Here is a 22,363-nt window from a genome sequence, read left to right as displayed (position 1 = left end):
AGACAGAGTTTCGCTCTTATTACCCAGGCTGGAGTGCAATGGCGCGATCTCGGCTCACCGCAACCTCCGCCTCCTGGGTTCAGGCAATTCTCCTGCCTCAGCCTCCTGAGTAGCTGGGATCACAGGCACGCACCACCATGCCCAGCTAACGTTTTGTATTTTTAGTAGAGACGGGGTTTCACCATGTTGACCAGAATGGTCTCGATCTCTTGACCTCGTGATCCACCCGCCTCGGCCTCCAAAAGGGCAGGGATTACAGGCTTGAGCCACCGCGCCCGGCAGCAATATTCTTTGAAAATAAAAAAAAAAATCTAAGAAACAATGAGTTTCACAATTAAGTATAATAATTTCAGCTCAAATCACAAAGCCAGAAAGAAACTTGAGATCAGTTGTGCCACTCACCTCCCCACATTTTAAATATCCAGGGCAGGCACCGTATATTTTCTGCTTAAAGATCACAAAAGACAAAGACTCCATTATATTGATCCCCTTTTTACTTCCTATCTCCAATCCTCAAAACAAAACAAAATAGCAAAAAGGCAGTTTCCTTCTGATTTACATACCTCACCTACTTAAAGATGTTACTCCCTCCCACTCACCCAAGCCAGAAACTGTGAACTCACCTTTGATGCCTCCTCCCTAACCTCATCTGGTCAGTCCCAAATGCAGTCCTTCGATTCTTTCTAGCCTCTTCCCATCTTGCCTTTCCGTTCCCCACTGCTACAACCCTAATCCAATTCTGCCATAGCCTAACTGACCCCACCTTCCAGCCATGTCCCCACCTTCCAGCACCCATCCTAAAGCAGAGCCCTGGCCACTCTCTGCCATTTACAAGCAAGCACAATTTACTGACATCCAGTTTTCCACAAACCAGTCTCCAACTAAGTGTCCAGCCTTTCCTGTGACTTTTGTCCATTCAAATATTATTACACCTCCTCTAACAGAAACTTGCTATTCCCAAACACCTCTTGTGCCTTTTCTCAGGACTCTGCCTGAAATCTTTTTCTTTCCTTTCCTCCTCATTTACTCACTCACTCATTCATTCATTCAACTAAAATTTCTTGAGCCCCATCTCTATGCCAGGCACTGTGCTAGGTGTTGGGACATAATGGTGAGCAAAAAGAGGTAGTACTGGTCCTCACAGAGATCATAAAATGTACTCTTTGCTATTAAACACCCTTCAAAAACTAGCTCAGTGTTTATCATCCTGGGTAGCAATAATCTCTTCCTTTCTTGGATTCCTAACACATACATTTGCAGCTTTGGTCATATATTACCCTGTCCTGTGTGTGTTTCCACTTCCTTCTTTACATCTACATATCTCCAAAGCATTAGCACAGTGTTCTTCATCAAAATCTAAACCATCTAAATACTAAGTTTCTTGTACAGCAATTTTCAACCACTTACAAAAGTTTTCAGTTATGCTTTTCACTTCCCATAAAAATGTGTCAAGAGTTTTGTAAGGCTTTTTTTGTGTTTTTGGTTTTGGTGGTTTTTAAGTACAAAGGTATATTGAGCTATGGCTAAATAAAAGTCATTTAATTCTGGCTTGGGAATGTGTTTATGAACTTACAAATGAGAACATCTGATGTCTTAGGAATCTACTTCAAACAAAATAATGAAGCCGCCCTGTGGTGACCTGGCATAGAAAGAACTTGGAAGGCTGACAGCTCCCCACTGCGATCGCCTGCAGCCCACTTGGAGCTCTCTCTCAGACTGCATGATTACGACTAGCCTTGTTAAGATAACTCTCCTTAGCACTTTGGCTAAATTTTATGTTTTCACCAGCCTTATCTGAAGCAAACTGAAAGAACTGAGTAGTAATTTATCATTATGAAGATTAGAGATAAACTCTACACTAAATGCTTAAGAGGTCAAACAGCAGATATTTAAATAAATCAGTATCTAGAAGGTAAATTTGATTCCCCTGGATTACAGAATTAAGGCACGGCGGCTCACACCTGTAATCTCAGCACTTTGGGAGGCGAAGTCAGGCAGATCGCTTAAGGCCAGGAGTTCAAGACCAGCCTGGCCAACATTGCGAAACACTGTCTCTACAAAAAATACAAAAATTAGTTGGGCTTGGTGGTACGCGACCCTAATCCCAGCTACTCAGGAGTCTAGGGCAGGAGAATCGCTTGAACATGGGAGGTGGAGGTTGCAATGAGCCGAGATTGCCCCACTGCACTCTAGCCTGGGCAACACAGCCAGACCCTGTCTCAAAAAAAAAAAAAAAAAAAGAACTCTGAATGTACACAGATAAACCTACTTCTTCTTGACATATACTGCTTCATAACACTGGCTGTCATGTGTTCAAAACAGAAGTTGAAAAAAAGCAGCCCTGAACAATATTATTTTTCCAAGTTTTGGATGAAAAGAAGAAAAAGGCGGGAAGAAACTATAAACCACCATCTTTTAAAAACTAAACAGTTTTCTGATTTTTTTTTTTTTTTTTTTTTTTTTTTGGAGAATACCATTAAAAAATCACTTCACCTAAGTTACACCAGGTAAGCAGCAAGAACATTTCACCAGACAGCCTACAAGAGCAGTTATCATAGGTTTCTAAAAACTGGGCTTCTTTCTATACACATGTCCTACAATTAACTCAATTTCTTTCCTCTCTTTATTTTTGGTAGTGCACTGATAGGGGGGAAAAAAGGCAAAATTACACCCCCCAAAAGTGAAATACAAAGAAAAAATTTTAAATGACCATCTCACAATCCCAGGACCTGGTCATAGTTCATGCATATATTGTCAGCGGCATATTTCCCCCAAAAGTCATAGCCACCCAAGTTAGAGGGATCACAGCTGTCAGGCGGCACAAAGCGGTCCCATACTCTCCCCACCAGCCTCAGTCTTAGGCTAAATGAGAAATGCCTGGACTCCAGGGCAGATTGCCTGTGGCTTGCATCCCTGCTCTGCCTTACCAGCTCAGTGATCTTAAGCAATGTACTTCCCTCCCTGGGCCTCTGTTTCCTCTTTTGTTAAACAGGGATAGTAACAGCATCTAACTCCTGGGCTAGTTCTGAAGATTAATTGAGTTAATGTGTGTGTGTAAAGCACTTAGAACACCGCCTGGCACAGGGCTATACATGTTAACAGCTGCTGCTGCTGCTGTTGTTGTTGCTATGGCTTTATTATTACTCCCACAGTAAAATTTGTCTCAAAGTTCAACCGATCTCCTCTTCCATCTATTATGAGATCTGAGGTTCTAAGTGATGACCATAAGGCTCTATAAGACCATATATATGTGTATGTGTGTATATGCTTATGTGGCATTCAAACTTCCATTGAATTATCCTACTTGATACACATTTAATTTGAAATGAAAATTTTAAAACCAAAAGGGTTTCTCCTGACCTACCTCTAATCTAAATACTCATTCCTACATATATTCCTAGGCAAGAGAAGTTTTTCCACACTTCTCTCAAAGATGTTCTGTTCACATTTTGACTCAAGTCTATGCTATAGACAAGATAAAAGAAATCATTTCTCTATAAATTATCCAAAACTTCCTGGATGCATTATCAGGCTGCTTTAATTAAGTTTAAATGAAAATTGGATGTTTTAAATTATTTAAATCTTCCATTTAGCTAATTAGTTCTCATTAGAGGTTGCTCATTCTTAAAACGCTAAAACATTTGGTGAAATCCTTCAGGTCACTTCAGAAACTGCTTAAAATTCAGTCCCCAGAGTTTCTCCCTAAAGAGCTCTTTCCTGCATTTTTAATACCTTTCCTTCACAACTCAAACAAAGAAGAAATGACAATAGACAACGACTGCAAATGAAGACCCCATACACTGTCCTTCTCAGCAAACTGGCTTTCTATGCCATGAACATTCAACCCTACACCCATGACAACCACTAGGAGGGGCACACAGATGTCCTAACAATTAATATATTTGATTTCACTAACTTTTTAGTCACACAAAAGTGAGTGAAGTTATTAAAAGTAAGCCTCTGTTTGGATTACAGGGCCCAATTCCAATACCAAAGAACTAGCCTTTCTGGGGAGTTGTGTGTTATTAGTAGCTTAATCAAATGCAGATAAATCTTATTTGAAAGGCTCACTTTTTGTGGGTCTATTTTTGTACCACTAGCATGTTAGCCTATACTCTGATTTTAACCCTGACCTGTGAAATCATAACCCAAGGACAAAGCATGATTTCTTATCATCCTCATTTTATTAAATCTGCTTAGGCCTTTATAGTAATAAGTTCTGTTTTTTAAAAACAAGCAGAAAATTCAAACGTTTATTCTTAATAGCCTTACCCCATGAGGCCGCCTCATCAAATTTTCTCCGGCAGCATCTCAGAAGGTTGACATTTCAATCATGGAATGCTGCCCTCCTTTCATAACTAAAGAAGCATCTGTACAAAACACAGCTATATCCAGAATATCCACAGCCTAATATTTAAAGAGTCTACTTCCTCATTCAAAACCAATTGCTTCTAAGGTGATAATTTAGCCAGAAAGACAGCATTTCTGTTTTTTAAGAGATGGGGTCTCACTGTGTTGCTCAGGCTGACAGGCTGGCTTTTCAGTTCAACTGTGGGACTCAAGCGATCCTGCCACCTCAGCCTCAAGAGTAGCTGGGACTACAAGCATACCCAGCTGGAAAGGCAGCATTTCATTTAAAAATTCAGCAAATAATTACACAGTACAAAGTCCTGTATGATGATGAATACAAATATACTCCTCTCCTCAGAGACACGTATGTTATGATGTGACAGTCAAGGTCTTTCTCACCATGGGACACCCTCCACAGACAGAGCCCAGGTTACTGGACGTCCTTTAAGGGGCTTTGCAGTCTCTCTCATTCTATACTTCCCCAAAGTGGAGCTGACGGGATGGAGTCAGTCCTTCTCCCTTTCTCCTCTCCCCTTCAGTGTGTGTCCACCTCTTTGCTGTGTACTTCTGCCTTCCCTTGCTCCATCCTGGCCCAACCTGTGAAATACAGACCTCGAGACCTTCTCTATCTTCCCAGGAGCATCTTTCTCACAGCATTATTGTCTCTTTGGGAAAATTCCCAAATTGAAGAACCTCACACATATGTGATATCTAACAGTGATGTAAATATGCCTTCACTTTCTTAAATTCAATCTGACCAAAATGGAATGCCTGATTTTCCCACCAAAGCCAATTATTCCACCCTTCTTATTTCAGTTAAGAGCTCCAGCAGGTTCACCACAACCCAAGCCATCTTAAGGGCTTCTCTTTTTCCTCTTTTTCCTCAGCACCCCTCCACCCCACCCTCCTATGTTGCCAGGTCACATGGCTTCAGATCCCTTCTTTCTATCACCATTGTCACCATCCTAATCCAGGTACTTGGTTCTTCCTCCTGAATTTTTTTTTTTTTTTTTTTTTTTTGAGACGAAGTGTCACTCTGTAGCCTAGGTGGGAATGCAATGGTGCAATCTCAGTTCACTGCAAGCTCTGCCTCTCAGGTTCCAGTTCAAGCAATTCTCCTGCCTCAACCTCCCGAGTAGCCGGGATTACAGGAACTCACCACCATACCCAGCTAATTTTTGTATTTTTAGTAGATATGGGATTTCACCATGTTAGCCAGGCTGGTCTTGAACTCCTGACCTCATGATCCGCCTGCCTCGACTTCCCACAGAGCTGGGATTACACTGCGACCAGCCCTTCCTGAATTTTTTTTAAGTGGGCTCTTATCTTCTCTCAAACCCATCTTAAGTGATGCTACTGTGTTAATTTTTTGAGAAGGATATATGTCCTCTGCAACTAGATGACATGGTTTCAAAGTCCAGCTCTGCTACTTTTACTTCTGTGACGGTGGGCAAGTGGCCCAAGCTCTCTATGCCTTATCGTACAATAAGGGTAATAGTGCCTGCCTCGTAGAATTGCTGTGAAAACAAAATGAATTAATAGTTATGGAGCACCTAGAACAGCAGCTGGCACACATTTAAATGCTCAATAAACATTTCCCATTATTTGTAATTAGCACAAATCAAGTCATACCAGGGCTGCCCCAAAACCCTCAAGAGTCCCAAGGAAACTGTAGGTTTCTCACCCTGACATTCATTCTGTCCCCAGCCAAGCTCTCAGTTTCACATTCTCCAACCCCTACATGTTCCCTGAATACACACCAGGCAAACTGGAGGACTTACTCTTCCCTGAACACACGTCCAAAGCCTCTCCCCTCCTCATGCCTACTGTTCTCTCTTCTAAGATCCCTCCTCTCTTGTCTCTGCCTGATAAGACTTTGTCCATCCTTGAAGCCAATATTAACTCTTCCACGAAGCCTTTTCTGAACCCCTCCACCAGATGTGCCCCCACCCTCCTGTGAATTCCTCTCCTAGCACAGGTGTTGTATTTCTCTTTGGGCAGGTATTTTTCTTATACCTCATATTGCAGTCCTGTTATTTTCCCTACAGGTTTGGAGCTCTTTGAAGGTACCATGTGCATTCATCATTGTTTTATTCTCTGCATCACCTAGCACCATGTAATATGTTGAGGTAACAAAAAAGATGGAGTTGGAGGTGGTAGAGCCACAGCCATTACTGTGGCACAGGAGGTAGGTCCACACTGAGAAAAATACACACTCTGACCAGGCTAGAGTCCTCATCATATTTCAAATGACAATCCAAACTCACAATATAAATCGGATGGTTTCTCCAGCAAGTCTTTCCTTATAAGATACCAGAAAAGCAGCAGACTATAAGAGGAATGTGATTTGTAGGCCTATCCCAAAATACCAACATGAAAAACACATTAAAAATTTTCCTCATCTAGCAATATTAAAATCAAAAAGCCATCATGCACTGTGTTTAGTTGGCAGAATTTTCTGCTAGATCTACCACCCAGCAATCCCAAGAGAAGTGGCTCAGATCTCCATGGCTAGAGCTTGTTCAATGACATATTAACAACCTCTGGCATGAGAGAATTGAACATGACATATACACCACCCCTACCCTCAGAATCATGAGAGACCCCCAAACTCTAAACTCACAAAAACAGAGGCACAACAATGCAGTTTCCCAACAATAGCATGAACACTCAATAAACACTGCTGGCAGTGACATCATCCAGGTACACAGCCACACATAACTCCATTCTGTCTAGAAGCAGAGCTGTAATCCGACACCAGGGACTCAGACCTCTTTGCCTCAGCAACTCTGGGCATTCATAAGCAGCAGTAAAGGGCTCTTTCATTCCCACTCTTCCTTTAGCCATTCAAGAAGCATCCTCCTCCCAGCACCACTAAGAGAAATGTCGCAGACATCGGTTTCAAGAACCTCTATGGTGATGTGACAAAGATTGTTTTCCCCCAAATAAAAGATATGCTCTCAAAGGTTCAGAACACTCACTCTCTGAAAACCTGGTAGTACCCACAAATCCTTAGGCAGAACCGCCAATAATGTTTCTAACAAGACAAGTCCAAGGAAGCTAATTATGATTCATTTAATTATGTTCATTTATTTAATTATGAACATGTGGTAAAGATAACAAAGTAAATGTAAATGTTTAGATTAGAATATATTAGACTACTCTGAAACACCAGCTCTTTTAATAAAGGTACATAAACAAGTCAATTCAGACTTATTTCTTAACTGATACTTTTATTGAATAAAGATTTCTCTCTCTTCAATTAATGTTTTACTATGTCATTAAGATATCTTTTTCCTGTAGATCAGTGGTCTTTCGCAGAAAACAATTCCCTACTTTTATTTAACACTCTCAAATCCTAATCCCACAGAAGCAAAGTAATCAAATAAGCCAGGACTGCTATATCATTTCCTCAGAAGCAAAGAAAATAACATCAAAAAGTTTGGGGAACCCAAATAAAATAATCAGTAATATGTCAGATAAGATGTTAGTCATAGATGTGACTCTGATACAGCTCCCCGCAGTTAATGTGTCCCACTTTCTGAAAAAGAGCTGCACAAACAAAAACATCCTGAGATACAACACAAGCCTCGTAAAGTATAAAGCTCAGGCACCTGTAATACATACACTGCCCTGCACTCTGTGGCCGCTCCATAAATACTTAGTGACTGATTCACAAGCCAATTACAGAGTCTGGCAATGACTGTGTCTCCCTGGTCCTACTCTGGGGAGTGTTAGGAATCTCCAGTTGCTGTTTGTTGTGATGGTAGGAAGAACTAAAACGTAGATGTCTAAAAGAACAGAGGTGTTGAAAGGTTCAAATTTTGTTAATTTTCCCTGAACTTCTCCCCAGACACCTGAGCCTTAAAAAACTGGTATTGTTACTCACATCATTGGGGAAAAATGAAAAAAACTGCCATAAAAGTGCATAGTGTTTCCTCACCAAAGAACAAGCTGAACAGCTGAGAGAGAAAAAAAAAAAAAATAGAAACTTACTTTTCATAGACCAGCTCCTCATCGATGGAGAAATAGTGGGTATTTACTGTGCTTTTTGGTCTATTCCTTAAAGTAGCAAAATATAACCGATCTGAAAGATAAGTTTAAAAGACAGAAAAAAACACATGAGAAATAGGGAAGTGGAAGTGAAGGGGCGTAATAACATACGAAGGATAATAATTTAAAGACCTCAATAACACGTGGAATTCTTGCAGAAACCTGACCTCTCACAGAAAGCTAGAGACTCAGGAGCACAACAGTTAGGCTAGAGGAGGACCTGACCGAGGGACTCAGCGGGGCGCAGAGTGCCCACATGTCCCTTTTTCAGGCCAGCGGAGTAGACAGGAGCTGGGGTTACCCGCAGAACTGGCGGTGCAAGTTTGGTTCCCAAATCTCCAGACCTCAGCAGCTGCAGAAAGGGAAGAGAGAGGTGTGCGTGCCTCTCTTCTGCAGAAGGGTAAGAGAGGTGTGCCTCCCCCAGCAGCTCCGGAGATTTCAAAAAGAGGAAGGGAAAGAAACTTAGGGGGTGTGCTTGGGGGGAGTCCCGAAAACCGAAGCCTGCGATGGTGAAGTAAAGGAAAAGGGTGAGCAACCGCAGCAGGCTCCTCATGAGCTGCTGAGTGCCAGAGTCCGTGCAGAAGCCAGTGCTGTCCCATTACGAGGCCAAGAGGCCATCCGAGGGAGCTGCAGAGGGAGCGAGGGACGCAAGAAAGAGAAGCCGGAAGCGGGGGGTCCTCGGAGAAAGGAGAGTCCCGAGAGGGGACGAGAGCGCGCGCAGCGGCTGCAGGAGACTGGCAGCCTCAGGAGAAGGTGGGGACAGTGGCACGGGAAGTGAAGAGTTGGGGGCAAGAGAGGGTGGGAAGATGCGGGGCGGCTCCTCCTCACCTTTCATGAACTCACAAGCCCCGATTAGTTCCCCTGACTCCGCTGCCATCTTAAGCGAGATACGCACGGGGGAGGGCTGGGTCGTGGCCAGCTGGGGTCACTCGCCCCCGGGGGCTTCCCCACTGCCCAGGAGCCAGGAAGCTCACAGTCCCGATCTCCGAGCCCGGCCAAGAGAAGCAGCAGGCGCCGAAGGCAGAGGTGGCTTCGGGGTCAGCGCGCCGGGCGCCCCGGGGACATTCCGAGGGGAACTCGAGCCCGCTCCGCGCGGGGCGCACACGCCCCAGGCTGTGTCCGCTCCGATTCGGACCCGGCTGCTGCTGCTGCTCCTCCGCCGCCGCTGCGCCTGGGAAACGCAGACCAGCTCTCACGGCAGGGCAAAGTCTTCCCCCAGCTTCCAAAGTGGTCATGGAGGAGGAGACTTCTGGTCCCGATCGCGCCCCTGGCTACTCGAGCGGCAGCCGGCTGGACTTCGGCGGCCGCGGGCTGGCAGCAGCTGCTAGAGCTCCTCCTTCGCCACCTCCTTTCAGCAGTTACTCTTCCTCCTCCTCCTCCTCCTGGGTCCGCCCCCAGACCTTCCTCCCCGCCCTCCCTCAGCCCCCTCCACTTTCACGACTGCGCGGCCATCCCTTAAAGGGACAGCCCCTCTCCTTTCTCTGCAGCAGCCCCAGTTACCAGGCGCCCCGCGGGTCACCAGGAGCCGGTTGCTAAGGCTTTGTTGCAGTTCACCAATTGCTGTTCAGGAAACGGGGCCCTCGGCCCAGGGGAGCGGGCGGGGCCTCTAGGACAGAAACTTATGAATGAAACCGCGGGGTTAGGAGTGGACTTCACAGAGGGCGCTGTCCCGGCCTCCGAGTCTAAGATGCGCCGGCGCCCCCTTTCTTTTCTGCACTCACTAAGTCTTGTCCCACTCGAGATTTCTTTTCTCTATCTCTCACATTCTCTTTCTTTCTCGCCCACTCACCCATGCTCTTCTAAACTCTTGAAACACGCGCGCGCACACACGCACACTCGTCAAGACCTCGGATCTCCGTGCCCAGCCTTGCCTCTAGCTAACATTTCAACCAACCCCCACGCCCACTACTGAGAGAGCCTGCATCTTTACAAAAAATACAATTGCAAAAGAAGCCCCAGGTCCTAGCTCACAGTACGTGTATTGGTTTCCTCTACACATACCAGACTCTGATATAACTTGTACTTTGTTCTCGCGGGAAAAAAAAAAAAAAAAAAGTTCCCATCTGGTTCTCCACGCCCTCTCATCTGGGCCTCCACTGTGAGCGCAAAAGCATCACAAATGCCTAATCTTTACAGGGCTCGGGTCCCGGAGGGACAGGGCGGGACCGCTGAGCCAGACCGGGTCGGGGCGGGGGGAAAGGAGGGAGAGGAGAGTCCACTGGTCCAAGGAAAAGTTAACACAAAGGAATTTCTTTACATAGTCTCAGCTGAAGCGCTGCAGGCAGATGTCCCGCTGAAAGAGGCCCTTGTCTTTCTGCGAGGCTCTACGTACTGTTTAAACAACTTTAACGCTGAGCGTCCTACGGCTGTGCCTAATCAGCGTGCAGTCCCTTCCTTAAAAAATGGCGCTGTAGACCCACCATCCTAAGAGCATGCGCTCTGAGGGGTCTCTCCAGAAACAGCAAGAAACTTGTGGCGGCCTTTTCCTTCGCAGTAGCTTGGTTACCTCTAGGGAGAAAGGAGGCGCACCCGTGCAGAGCCGACTAAGGACGCGAGCCTTCTGAGGCCAGGGAATAAAGCTCAACCCATTGGGCCCAGCCTGTTAGCTGGCCTCGTTGGCTCTCCAAAAAGCTAAACAGGCACAAACACATTAAACGAATATTACTTTGATGTTCAGAAAAATCACTCAGAACATCTCAGTAATTCTTATCAAGCATTCCCTTCTAAGACAGTTGAACACAGAACCTAGCCTAACATCCAAATCTTTAAACTCTCAGCCCAGATCCATATACATTTAAAGGTGAATCGCTAAAGAGCACCGCCTTCCATCCCCTAATTTTCGCGTGAGAAAATATTTATTTTTATTTTTATTTTTTTTTTTTTGAGACGGAGTTTCGCTCTTGTTACCCAGGCTGGAGTGCGATGGCGCGATCTCGGCTCACCGCAACCTCCGCCTCCTGGGTTCAGGCAATTCTCCTGCCTCAGCCTCCTGAGTAGCTGGGATTACAGGCACGCGCCACCATGCCCAGCTAATTTTTTGTATTTTTTAGTAGAGACGGGGTTTCACCATGTTGACCAGGATGGTCTCGATCTCTTGACCTCGTGATCCACCCGCCTCGGCCTCCCAAAGTGCTGGGATTACAGGCGTGAGCCACCGAGCCCGGCCCCGAGAAAATATTTATATATCAAAAGAATTTTTAAAACTGTCAAAGTCCTGAAAAACTGAGTTGTTATGAGTGTTTAACTCTGTTGAGGTGCCATCCATCCATGTTTTACGGGCCACCGGCCACCGCTACAGAGACCTAATGAAGGAAGCATCTCTCAAATATGTTTCCACACTCACGCAGTTAGTTGAATTTTGCCTGAAGTTTATTCTCCCAAATCTCAACAATCATGTTGGCCAATTCCAGTTTCTGTTTGTGGGGTTTTGTGTGTGTTTTTGTTGGTTTGAGACAGAGTCTCGCTCTGTCACCCAGGCTAGAGTGCAGTGGTTCAATCTCTGCTCACTCCAACCTCCACCTCCTGGGTTCAGGCCATTCTCCGTTCTCAGCCTCCCAAATAGTTGGGTATACAGGCGTGCGCCACCACACCCAGCTAATTTTTGTATTTTTTGTAGAGACGGGGTTTTGCTATATTGGCCAGGCTGGTGTCCACCTCCTGAGCACAACCCTGCCTTGGCTTTCCACAGCAATGGGAGGATTACAGGCTGAGCCACTGCGCTTGGCCTCAAATTATTTTATCAAAAAAAAAAAAAATTCTTTTATTTCTTATATGAAAGATAGGGAAAAACACAGTATATTAATCTCTCAATAAATTTACCTACTTTGTTTAAAAGCAAAATTAATCCAAAGATGTTATTTTATTTCCAAAGACGTTGATTTAAAATTCTTACAGAATCTGAACTCAAATTCCCTAACACTTTTTCAGGAGTTTTGTATTAGAAAGCGTGCATTAGAAATAGAAGTCAGAGTTCTCATTCAACTCACCAACTTTTAATTTCACAAAGTAAATAGTCTAATGAAAAGAACTCCAAATCTACACTTTCAGAGAAGCAGATTTAATTGAACACCCTCTTATTTTCCAAAATGAATTTATTAAAATCTTTTTTTATATAACTCTTCTGCTTAAAATTTTGATCATGAGGAAGGATGACCTAACAAATGGAAGTCCTTAAATTCAAATGAAAATGTCTACTTTTCCTTAGCATATTTACAAAGATAATAAAACTCTGTAAATAATTCAGTTTTTTTAAAACATTGCATGGGGCCAGGTGCCATGGCTCACACCTATAATCCCAGCACTTTGGGAGGCCAAGGCAGGAGGATCACCAGAAGTCAGGAGTTTGAGACCAGCCTGGCTAACATTGCAAAACCCCGCCTTTGCTTAAAAAAAAAATACAAAACTTAGCTGGGTGTGGTGACATGCCTGTAACCCCAGCTACTCCGGAGGTTGCAGTGAGTCGAGATCACGCCACTGCACTCCATCCTGGGCAACAGAGGAGACTCCGTCTTAAAAAAAATTTAAAAAAAAATTTTTTTAATTAGCCAGGCATGGTGCGGGGGGAGCCTGTAATCCCAGCTACTCACGAGGCTGAAGCAGAATTGCTTGAACCGGGAGGCGGAGGTTGCAGTGAGCTGTGATTATGCCACTGCACACCAGCCGTTCAGTGTCTCTGGGGACAGAGACCCCGTCTCAAACAAACAACAAAATTACATGGAAGGAAAGTGTCAGTATAATCAAATCTCTCTAAGCCAATCTAGACGGTATAAGAAACTCTACAAGAAAAATATAAACTAGATTGTGCACACACAGCACACATATAATACATAACAAGGTTCTGATGACATCATAAAACACTTTATTCTCTCAATTATCATGAGGTCAAAGTTCCTGTTGGTTGTCGTTTCATAATAAAGGCATGCTTTTGCAGTTTACGAGGGAAGATAATGGAAGAAACATTTCCAATCACCCAACTTGATATAAATTTAAGGAATGGACTTTTAAGAAACAGTGAAGAAAGGCATTTCACATATAAAGGAAATACTGAGCGATTTTAAATATCACTCAACCTTGGAAAAGGAAAACAATATTACACACAGAAATTCAGCAGGTAAGTGTAGAAAGTGTCGAATTTGAAAACAGGTTTTTTTTACCCCAGCGAGGGAGTCTTGCTTGCTCTGTTGCCCAGGCTGGAGTGCAGTGGCACCATCTCGGCTCATTGCAACCTCCACCTCCCGGGCTCAAGCGATTCTGCTACCACAGCTTCCGGAGTAGCTGGGACTATGGCGCATGCGCCACCACATCCTGCTAATTTTCCTGGTTGTTTTTTTTTTTTTTTTTGATAGAGACAGGATTTCACTATGTAAACTTCTGACTTCAAGTGATCCGCCCGCCTCGGAGTCCCAAAGTGCTGGGATTACAGATGTGAGCCACTGCACCCGCCCTGAAAACGACAAAATTTAAATCTAACTCCTCAACCACTGCTTGAAAACCGCTTCAACCACCCTGCAACCCATGCTGGTGCACCTGTAGTTCTAGAAAACTCACTGCTGGAGACAGCTCTAAATTATGGCAAAAGCCTCGAGTTCTAATTCTGCCTGGAGGCTGCAGGACCTCTAGTCACCCTTACACACACCAACTCTTTAAAAATGCAAAGGCAATTTCCTTGACCACCTTCCTTTTCCCCTTAGACTTCCCCAGATTAAAATCTCCATTTTCTTCAACATTTTCTTATATTACATGGCTTCAAGCTCCCTCTATTTCCAGTCCAGTCTCTACCAATTTATCCAATTTCTTACTGAGTCCCAGAACTGAATGTAGACTAGTGATAAACTGATGTGACCAGTTCTGAAAAAAGAAAAAAGAATAGATGGAAGATTCAGATGAGAGCAAAAGCAATGAAAAACATAAAAGAATTAAATTTTATCATTTAGCTTCCAGGAAAATATTCTTTCTTGCTGGAAGAGGACAATGAAAAATGAGCTCAAGATTGTCAAAGGCCTGACAGTTTACATATTGTATTCTTTTTAAATTACCATAATTTCTTATTAGAATGTATCATTAGAACATACTCTTTTAGTTGCTTGTTCAGAAGTGATACTAAGTTACCTAAGAACATAAAGAAAATATAGAACACATACTTTGAATTCTTTCTGGAAATTAAATTTCAGATTAAGTATGAAACATGTAGTAGAAACCTGTACTGCTGAGTAATTTGAAATTGAAGATAATTTGAATTATTTATTCATACACATAGTTTGACAATTAATTTTTTGATGACAAAAATAATTTAAAACAGCTTTTAGTAAAATACATATAATTAAAAAGGTATCGCAGTAGAATCAGAATACCAAAAATAGATAGCATGGCTCATAAACGGTTCTGTTCCAGAAGCCTGCCCACAAACGATAAAACACTGGCCTAACCCAGCCACATTCTGTATCAGACAAATCACCAATGCCTGTTTAAGAATTCCAAACCAGAATCAAAGAAGTAAAAACCAGATGGGACCTAGGAGATCAGCTAGTTCCAATTTTCAAGCAGACTCCATCAAGCTCAAGGGATTTAGCACAGGCACAATATGGGGGTTGGAGTGGAAGGGAATGGATGAGCACTCAAGGCTTCTACAAAATAGTTCCTTTATAAAACGTTATATGGCAAAATAAAAGAGAAAAAAGAGAAGGGGGTCCACAGTAGGTAACTGACTTCCCAAACTCACATAGCTGGTGGAAATAAAACCAGTATTCATTATTTGCTGTAATATCAACAACTTTTTCTTAATTTTTCCCTAGTTAGCTTAAATTACATTGTTTAACTTATCAGTTCTTAAACTTGACAAATAAAGTGTCAAAAATAATGTATGCATAATATCTACAACTATTTTCTTCAAGATATTTAGAGGAAATACTGAAATAATCTCCGAATGAAAGAATATAAGATGTTCATTATCTGCCATTGCTATTGTTCTCGTGTAGCTTCTACAAAAATTTGAATTCTTTCCAGCCCTGTGATTTATTAATGGTATTCCAGCATTCTACAAAATATAGTTTAAGAAATACTGGTGTAGTGAACATTAAATAAAAGAAGTCAATTCAATATTCATCTCATCCTTGACTAACGCAGTCAATAAAGAATGGTGCAGTTTTAGAAGGTAAAAGAAAGTTCCATGAGGTCAATAGACTTAAGAGTAGTCAATTTATTGTCCAGTTTGCTGGACTTTTCAATCAAGTTAACAACTCGATACTTTTTTTTTTAATTTTACAGCATTTATTCATCTACATTTATTTGTCATTCCTGCTTTTTTTTTTTTTTTTTTTTTTNTTTTTTTTTTTTTTTTTTTTTTTTTTTTTTTGAGTCTCTTTTTTTTTTGCTGGAGTCTAATGGCGCAATCTCAGCTCACTGCAGCCTTGACCTCCCGAGTTTGAGTGATTCTCCCATCTCAGGTTCCAGAGCAGCTGGGACTAAGGACATGAGCCACTGCACTTGGCTAATTATTTAATTTTTTTGTAGAGACAGGGTCCCACTGTGTTGCCCAGGCTGGTCTTGAAATCTTGGGCTGGAGCCAGTTTCTACTGCCTCGACCTCCCAAAGTGCCAGGATTACGGGTGAGAGCTGCTGCACCCACACCATTCGTTCTCTTTTTACAGATGAAATAAGGAAACATTTTTAGCTCAAAAATAGATAATATTCCCCACACCACTCGTTACCCCCCATCACCACCATAGCCATGCTGAGAAATATCATTAGTGAGCTACACATTGTAATCTAAAGTTTTGAATGTTCACTTCCATGTGCACATTTAATAATGTTCCTACTAGACGCATTTCTAGCAGGAAAATAATAGTAGTTAATAGTTTGGTTTCATTTAAAGCAAAGCACAGCAATTTATATCTCAGTTCTCACATTGGTTGCCTATGAGGTAGGTGCTATTATTATTTCCATTTTATAAATGAGAAAACACAAAATACATACTCCCTATATATTTGAAGAATGGACAAATAAATGAGTAATTAAAATGTGAGGAGAGGAACTCATGTGAATCATCCGGACACATAAAAGAGTTCCTTTGTGGCCTTGAGTAGTAGAAAAAATACTGGATTTGTAATCAGAAGCCTGGGTGTCAGGCATCACTCTCTCACCCACCGTATGCATTATTTTGGACTCAGTTTCCTCTGATGTTAAGTAGAAATTATAATAATTTCTAACTCATAGGAATAACAGTAAATTAAATGATAATGTCATGCTGTGACGCTAGACACTCTGTACAAATGCAATGCTGTACAAATGGAGCCCAGCATTTGTATTAATAAATACAAATATTTATTAATATTAAGCATAGATTAAGAAATACTAACTTGTTTCCAAAATCTAATTTTCTCAAGTCTCAAATGAATAGATCTATTTGGATCTAGGTATTGTCATTTGACTCCTAGCTAATAGCATAATTAAAATATACACTCACAGAGAAGTATTTTTTATCAACCGAAGACAACTCCACAGGGTACAAGTTAATGTCATTTTTCATTTCTGATTGCCTGTGACCATGATGCCTGTCTCTAGAGTATGATCAGGGCCAACAACCCCATTCAGGCATCCTCAGCAGATTCCTAAATTCCCCTGCTCTCACTCATGTTCTTTCAGTCCTTCTGTTCCAGAAGCCTGGGACACAAATGTTGTGCCCTGTGGTTTCCATAGTGACCCTTGACACACCTTTGGAATATTATGTTTTCTGATGCCTAGTCCTGTGTAGAAACTCCAGAAGAAAATTATATTTGCAATAAACAGGAGACCTTTGGTTTCCATTTTTTCCAACCAAAAATACTATATATGTATTGAACATATTACTAATGGTTGTTCTTCTTGTTAACATCAATAATTGTATTGATTTCCATGGGGGAACAAAAATCACACATCATATCTTCCACATACCAAGCTTTCCTATATGGAGTCTATGTTATTCTTCAAATGATATCTAAAGTAGTATGCCTGTTAATGTAGAATACCAGTAATATAAATAACACATACACAAAAATAATTTCTACTTATCCTAAAATATATGTATTTTAGGTAAAATATTTCTCTTTGTACCTATATTTTATTTCCATAACATTAAATATACATTTCCTTTATATTTATATATTCATTCTTTCAGTAAAAATTTACCATTTGCCTGGCTCTGTGCTAGGTGCTAGGATTGCAACTGAGAATAAGGCAGAGTTATACTCTTAAGGAAGCTACATTCTAGAAAGGGTTATAGATGAGCAATCAGTTTCCATAAGCAAGATACATGCTAGGCTGGAGTGAGCTCAGAGGAGAGGCCTGTGTGGGCTGCATCAGACTTTAGGAATGAGGAAACGGCTCCCTGCAGATGTATAGATTTGAAGGTTGAATAGCAGTTAGCCGCGTGGAGATAACCAGATAGTAGAGAGAGCAAGGCAGGAGGGGACGTGGAAGGAGGAAGACACAGGAGAGAACTGCAAGTGGAGGGAAGAGTCTACACATCGGCCAGGAAGCAGTAGAAAGACAGGCCAGTTCAGGATTTGAAGCAGCTCCATTTGGCTCCAGACCAGAGTTTAAAGAAGAGGAAGAAGAATCTTGGTTAGTTAGTCCAAAAATTTGGACTTTATCCAGAGGGCAATGGGGTGCCAAAATGAAATACAGTTAACCCTTAAACAACACAGGGTTTGGGCCACAGTTGCAAATCCACATACAACTTTTGACTCCCAAAAACTTAACAGCCTATGGTTTACCAGAAGCTTCGCCAATAACATAAACAGCTGATTAACACAGATTTTTGTATGCTATATGTTATACATATAACATATAGTGAGAGAAAAAGCACGATTTTTCCAAATTATCACAAATCACCAAAAATTTTTCTTATTTTTACTGAAAATAATCCACATACAAGTGAACTCGTGCAGTTCAAATCCATGTTGCTCAAAGGTCAACTGTATATTAATGAGGAAAAGCCTGAAATCCCCAGGTGGGGATTTTTTAATTTGACAGAAAGAGTCTGCAAAATTGTTTAACTAATTGTAAATAGATTGGACTTTACTCCATAAATCCCCCCAAAATCAGAATTATAATGAGAATGTAGACGAAGGCCCACAACAGGATGTTTCATTCTCTCTTTGTACCGCTCGCCATTAAAAATAAAATACAACTTGCTAGGTTTTTGCAGAACATGATTAAGTACTTAATGGGAAGAACTGTCTGAGATTCCTGAAATTTAATTTGCCTATGTTGGTGATAATTGTGGATAATATAGATATCTTCTAAATTGTGATTATTTTGAGTAAAAGGACCCTCAGCAAATATAAGAAAAATAGAATATATAAGAATTATACATTAGGATAGGTGCAGTGGCTTATACATATAATCCCAGCACTTTGGGAGGCTGAGGGGGTGGATCACCTGAGGTCAGGAGTTTGAGACCAGCCTGGTCAACATGGCAAAACACTATCTCTACTAAAAAGACAAAAATTAGCCAGGCATGGTGGCAGGCACCTGTAATCCCAGCTACTAGGGAGGCTGAGGCAGTAGAATCACTTGAACTAGGGAGGCGGAGGCTGCAGTGAGCCAAGACTGTACCATTGCACTCCAGCCTAGGCAACAAGAGCAAAACTTCATCTCAAAAAAAAAAAAAGAAAGAAAAAAAGAATTACACTTTAAAAATATATACTAATCAACTAACAAAAGTAATTCGGCATGTGTAAGAATTTGATTTCTAAAAATCTTTAAAACATTTTAGAAATAATAAATTAATGTAAATGATTATTTTACATCGCAGAGGGCAAGTTAATTGTCTTTAAGTTTTATTGAATAAAAAGAAAAAAAAAAAAAAAAACCAGAGCAGCACTGCATGACGTGTGCCCTGGGTCCCCAGAGGGACAGCCAATCCCAGCCTTGCTCATCTCCCCTTAAGTGAAAAACCATTCACCAGTGTGGAAATATAATTCTTATCTAACATGCTCTATCTCTCTGTGTATCATGGGGCCTTTCCTGGTGCTCTGGGACAGTTTGCCTAGAGAGGTTTTCCTGATGGACTTCAGCTCATCACTGACATTTAAAGCATTTCTCTGAAAGTGACTTAATTCACAGAGCATCATTAAGCAAATATTACCCACTTGCTGGCAGAGAAGACACACACACATAAAATCTGACAAGAAGACTGCTGATTTTCCAAGCTAACTCTTTCCTAGCACTTTAACTGTTCCTGACAGGACTTTGATTTCTGTCCCTAAACCTCTTCCTCCTCCAGACTTCGCCAGGTCAGTACATGCTACCATCATTCATCCAATTGCTTAAGCCAACTCCAAGTTAAAAGTCACCTTTGGCTGGGTACGTTGGCTCATGCCTATAATCCCAGAACTTTGGGAGGCCAAGGCAGGTGGATCACTGAAGGTCAGGAGTTCGAGTCCAGCCTGGCCAACATGGCGAAACCCCATCTCTACTAAAAATCCAAAAATTAGCTGGGCGTGGTGGTGTATGCCTCTAATCCCAGCTAGTCGGGAGGCTAAAGTAGAAGAATCATTTGAACCTGGGAGGCGGAGGTTGCAGTGAGCTGCAATCCAGTCTGGGCAACAGAGTGAGACTCAGTCTCAAAAAAAAGTCACCTTTAATCTAACTGCGACATCCAATCACTCCACATGACTTGCCTCTCTGCCTTCATAATGTATCCTGAATTCTTTTAATTTCATCTCCTTGGCAAACACCATCCCTTCCCTGGACCTCTGCGATAGCCAAGTGCTGCAAATTTTTCATTGGTGGTTTGATGTATAGGTAGGTCTTAAGGACTGTGGTCCCATTGGAATTCTTTCACTGTTAGGTCCTTGAAAGATCAGTGAGGAGGGCTTACTTATTTTAGTCAATTCTTCCCTTCATAATTTCAAGAAGTTACCCTGGGAAGAGTTACCTAGGTGTCCACTGCCTGTGATTGGTCTCTGATATGAAGTCATTGCCAAATCTACCTGCCCCGCCTGCCTTGCCTTACACATCCCCAACTCTGAATGATGGGGCCCTGTGAACCCAGACCCACATGCTTGGCCAGGGCATAGGTTCCTGTGCTTGGTCAGAGCATACCTTTCTGTGGTTGGGCAAGGTAGCTGGAGTTGAGGCTGAAAACAAGAGTCAAATGGGAAACTGTAGGGGGAAGATCCCAAAAGTGCCAAGGCAGGAGTCAGAAGCCTCAGTCTATTTCCATATAAGTAATGAAGAAGAAAGTAACTAGGAATATAACCGTAGTAGTTACGTGTGACCTTAGTTATTCATAGGTGATCCTAATTCTTTTACTAATACCTGTCAGGTCGGAAGTGTGAACCTGGGGTGACATTGGGAAAGAAATGACCCTGGGGGGGGCGCGGTGGCTCATGCCTATAATCTCAGCACTTTGGGAGGCCGAGGCGGGTGGATCACGAGGTCAAGAGATCGAGACCATCCTGGTCAACATAGTGAAACCCCGTCTCTACTAAAAAAACAAAAATATTTAGCTGGGTATGGTGGCGTGCGCCTGTAATCCCAGCTACTTGGGAGGCTGAGGCAGGAGAATTGCTTGAACCCAGGAGGCAGAGGTTGCTGTGAGCCGAGATCGCGCCATTGCACTCCAGCCTGGGTAACAAGAGAAGACTCCATCTCAAAAAAAAAAAAAAAAAAAAAAAAAAAAAAAAGAAATGACCCTAAGGCAAGACGCTTTAAGCCCTCTGTCTGCTGGAGGGCACCTCAGCTGTGCGGTAGCGCCAGAGCTGGGAAAGTGCCCGCTGTTTAGCCAGCTAGGGAAGGGGACGTCCAAAATAGCCAAGACATCTCCTTCCTCGGAGGAGTTAAGAGAAAATTCCACTTCTCCAAGCTCTTGCGGGAGGCCTGACACTGTCAGGTGTAAGCCCGCAGGCATCCAGGGGCTTGTCTCTATGTGATGCTGTGCTTCAGTGGTGAAGTTCCACGTCCACTCTCCTGTGACGCTTGGGCACCTGGCTCCTTTTTTCTTAGAAGAGATAATCAGTAATAGTAATATAAATCATAATGTCTTTGTTCTGTCTTAACAAGTATGGAAAAGTGCTGATCCATTATGCTCCTTACCTCATCTCAACTACTGGAAAGTCTTGAGCCCCCACCTGTATGACACGTGATGTACTTGACCCTATCACTGCCACGCCCTATCTATCCTGTCCCCAGCAGGAGACCACCAAGGCGACGCCCTACCTACCCTGCCCCCAGATTTGCAACTCAATAAAAGTGAGAGCATCTAGGCATTCCAAGCCACTGCCCGACTCTGTACAGGGAAAACTCTCTTTTCTCTATCTGTGTGTCTTGTGTCTTTTATTTCTACAATTTCTCGTCTCCACACCAGCAGAGAGGGGCTCACAGGACCCAGTAGGGCTGGACCCTATAGGAAATGAACTTATGGGCCGCTCAAAAGAATTTAGCCCATTATTCTTCAAGCAATGGAAGGTCACAGAAGGTTTCTAAAAGGGGGAAAATATATAATTAGTTTCTGATGCAGTACATGGAAAAAGTTGGAAAGATAGTAAGTTAAAAATGAGAATCATGGGAAATGGCATAGATATTAGTATCTAAGAATTCATATTATAAGGTCCAAGCTATAGTTATTAGCTGGTGTTCAGCACACACCTTTTCTGTGAGTGTTTGTGGGTGATATTAAAAACTCTGGGGTGGCCAGGAGTGATGGCTCATGCCTGTAATCCCAGCACTTTGGAAGGCCGAGGCGGGTGGATCACGAGGTCAGGAGTTCGAGACCAGCCTGGCCAAGATAGCGAAACCCTGTCTCTACTAAAAAAAATACAAAAATTATCTGGGCACAGTGGCAAGCGCCTATAATCACAGCTACTTGGGAGGCTGAGGCAGGAGAATCGCTTGAACCCGGGAGGCAGAGGTTGCAGTGAGCTGAGATCATGCCATTGCACTCCAGCCTGGGCGACAAAGTGAGACACCATCTCAAAAA

At 42.6% G+C, this 22,363-nt stretch overlaps 1 protein-coding gene across 6 annotated transcripts in view; it reads right to left on the bottom strand.

Annotated features, from left to right (window-relative positions):
• Positions 1–9,744, bottom strand: part of CDC14A (cell division cycle 14A) — a 181,632-nt gene extending 171,888 nt beyond the window's left edge. For 3 of the 6 annotated variants that reach the window (XM_017547619.2, XM_017547623.2, XM_017547622.2), the window contains exons 1-2: positions 9,232–9,729; positions 8,347–8,437 (exon numbers count right to left, since the gene is read on the bottom strand). In XM_017547619.2, coding sequence (XP_017403108.1) covers positions 8,347–8,437; positions 9,232–9,280 — 140 coding nt within the window. In that variant the 5' untranslated portion in view covers positions 9,281–9,729. Of the gene's footprint in view, positions 1–8,346; positions 8,438–9,231 lie in introns of all 6 variants that reach the window. The other 3 variants (XM_017547618.2, XM_017547615.2, XM_017547617.2) reach the window with 2 other exon arrangements.
• Positions 9,745–22,363: the final 12,619 nt, after the last annotated feature.

This window comes from Cebus imitator, unplaced genomic scaffold (genome assembly GCF_001604975.1).
Source record: "Cebus imitator isolate Cc_AM_T3 unplaced genomic scaffold, Cebus_imitator-1.0 Scaffold199, whole genome shotgun sequence".
Classification (NCBI taxonomy): Eukaryota; Metazoa; Chordata; class Mammalia; order Primates; family Cebidae; genus Cebus; species Cebus imitator.
The sequence above is the reverse complement of the archived record's forward strand: the minus strand, read 5'-3'. Positions and strand labels throughout refer to the sequence as shown.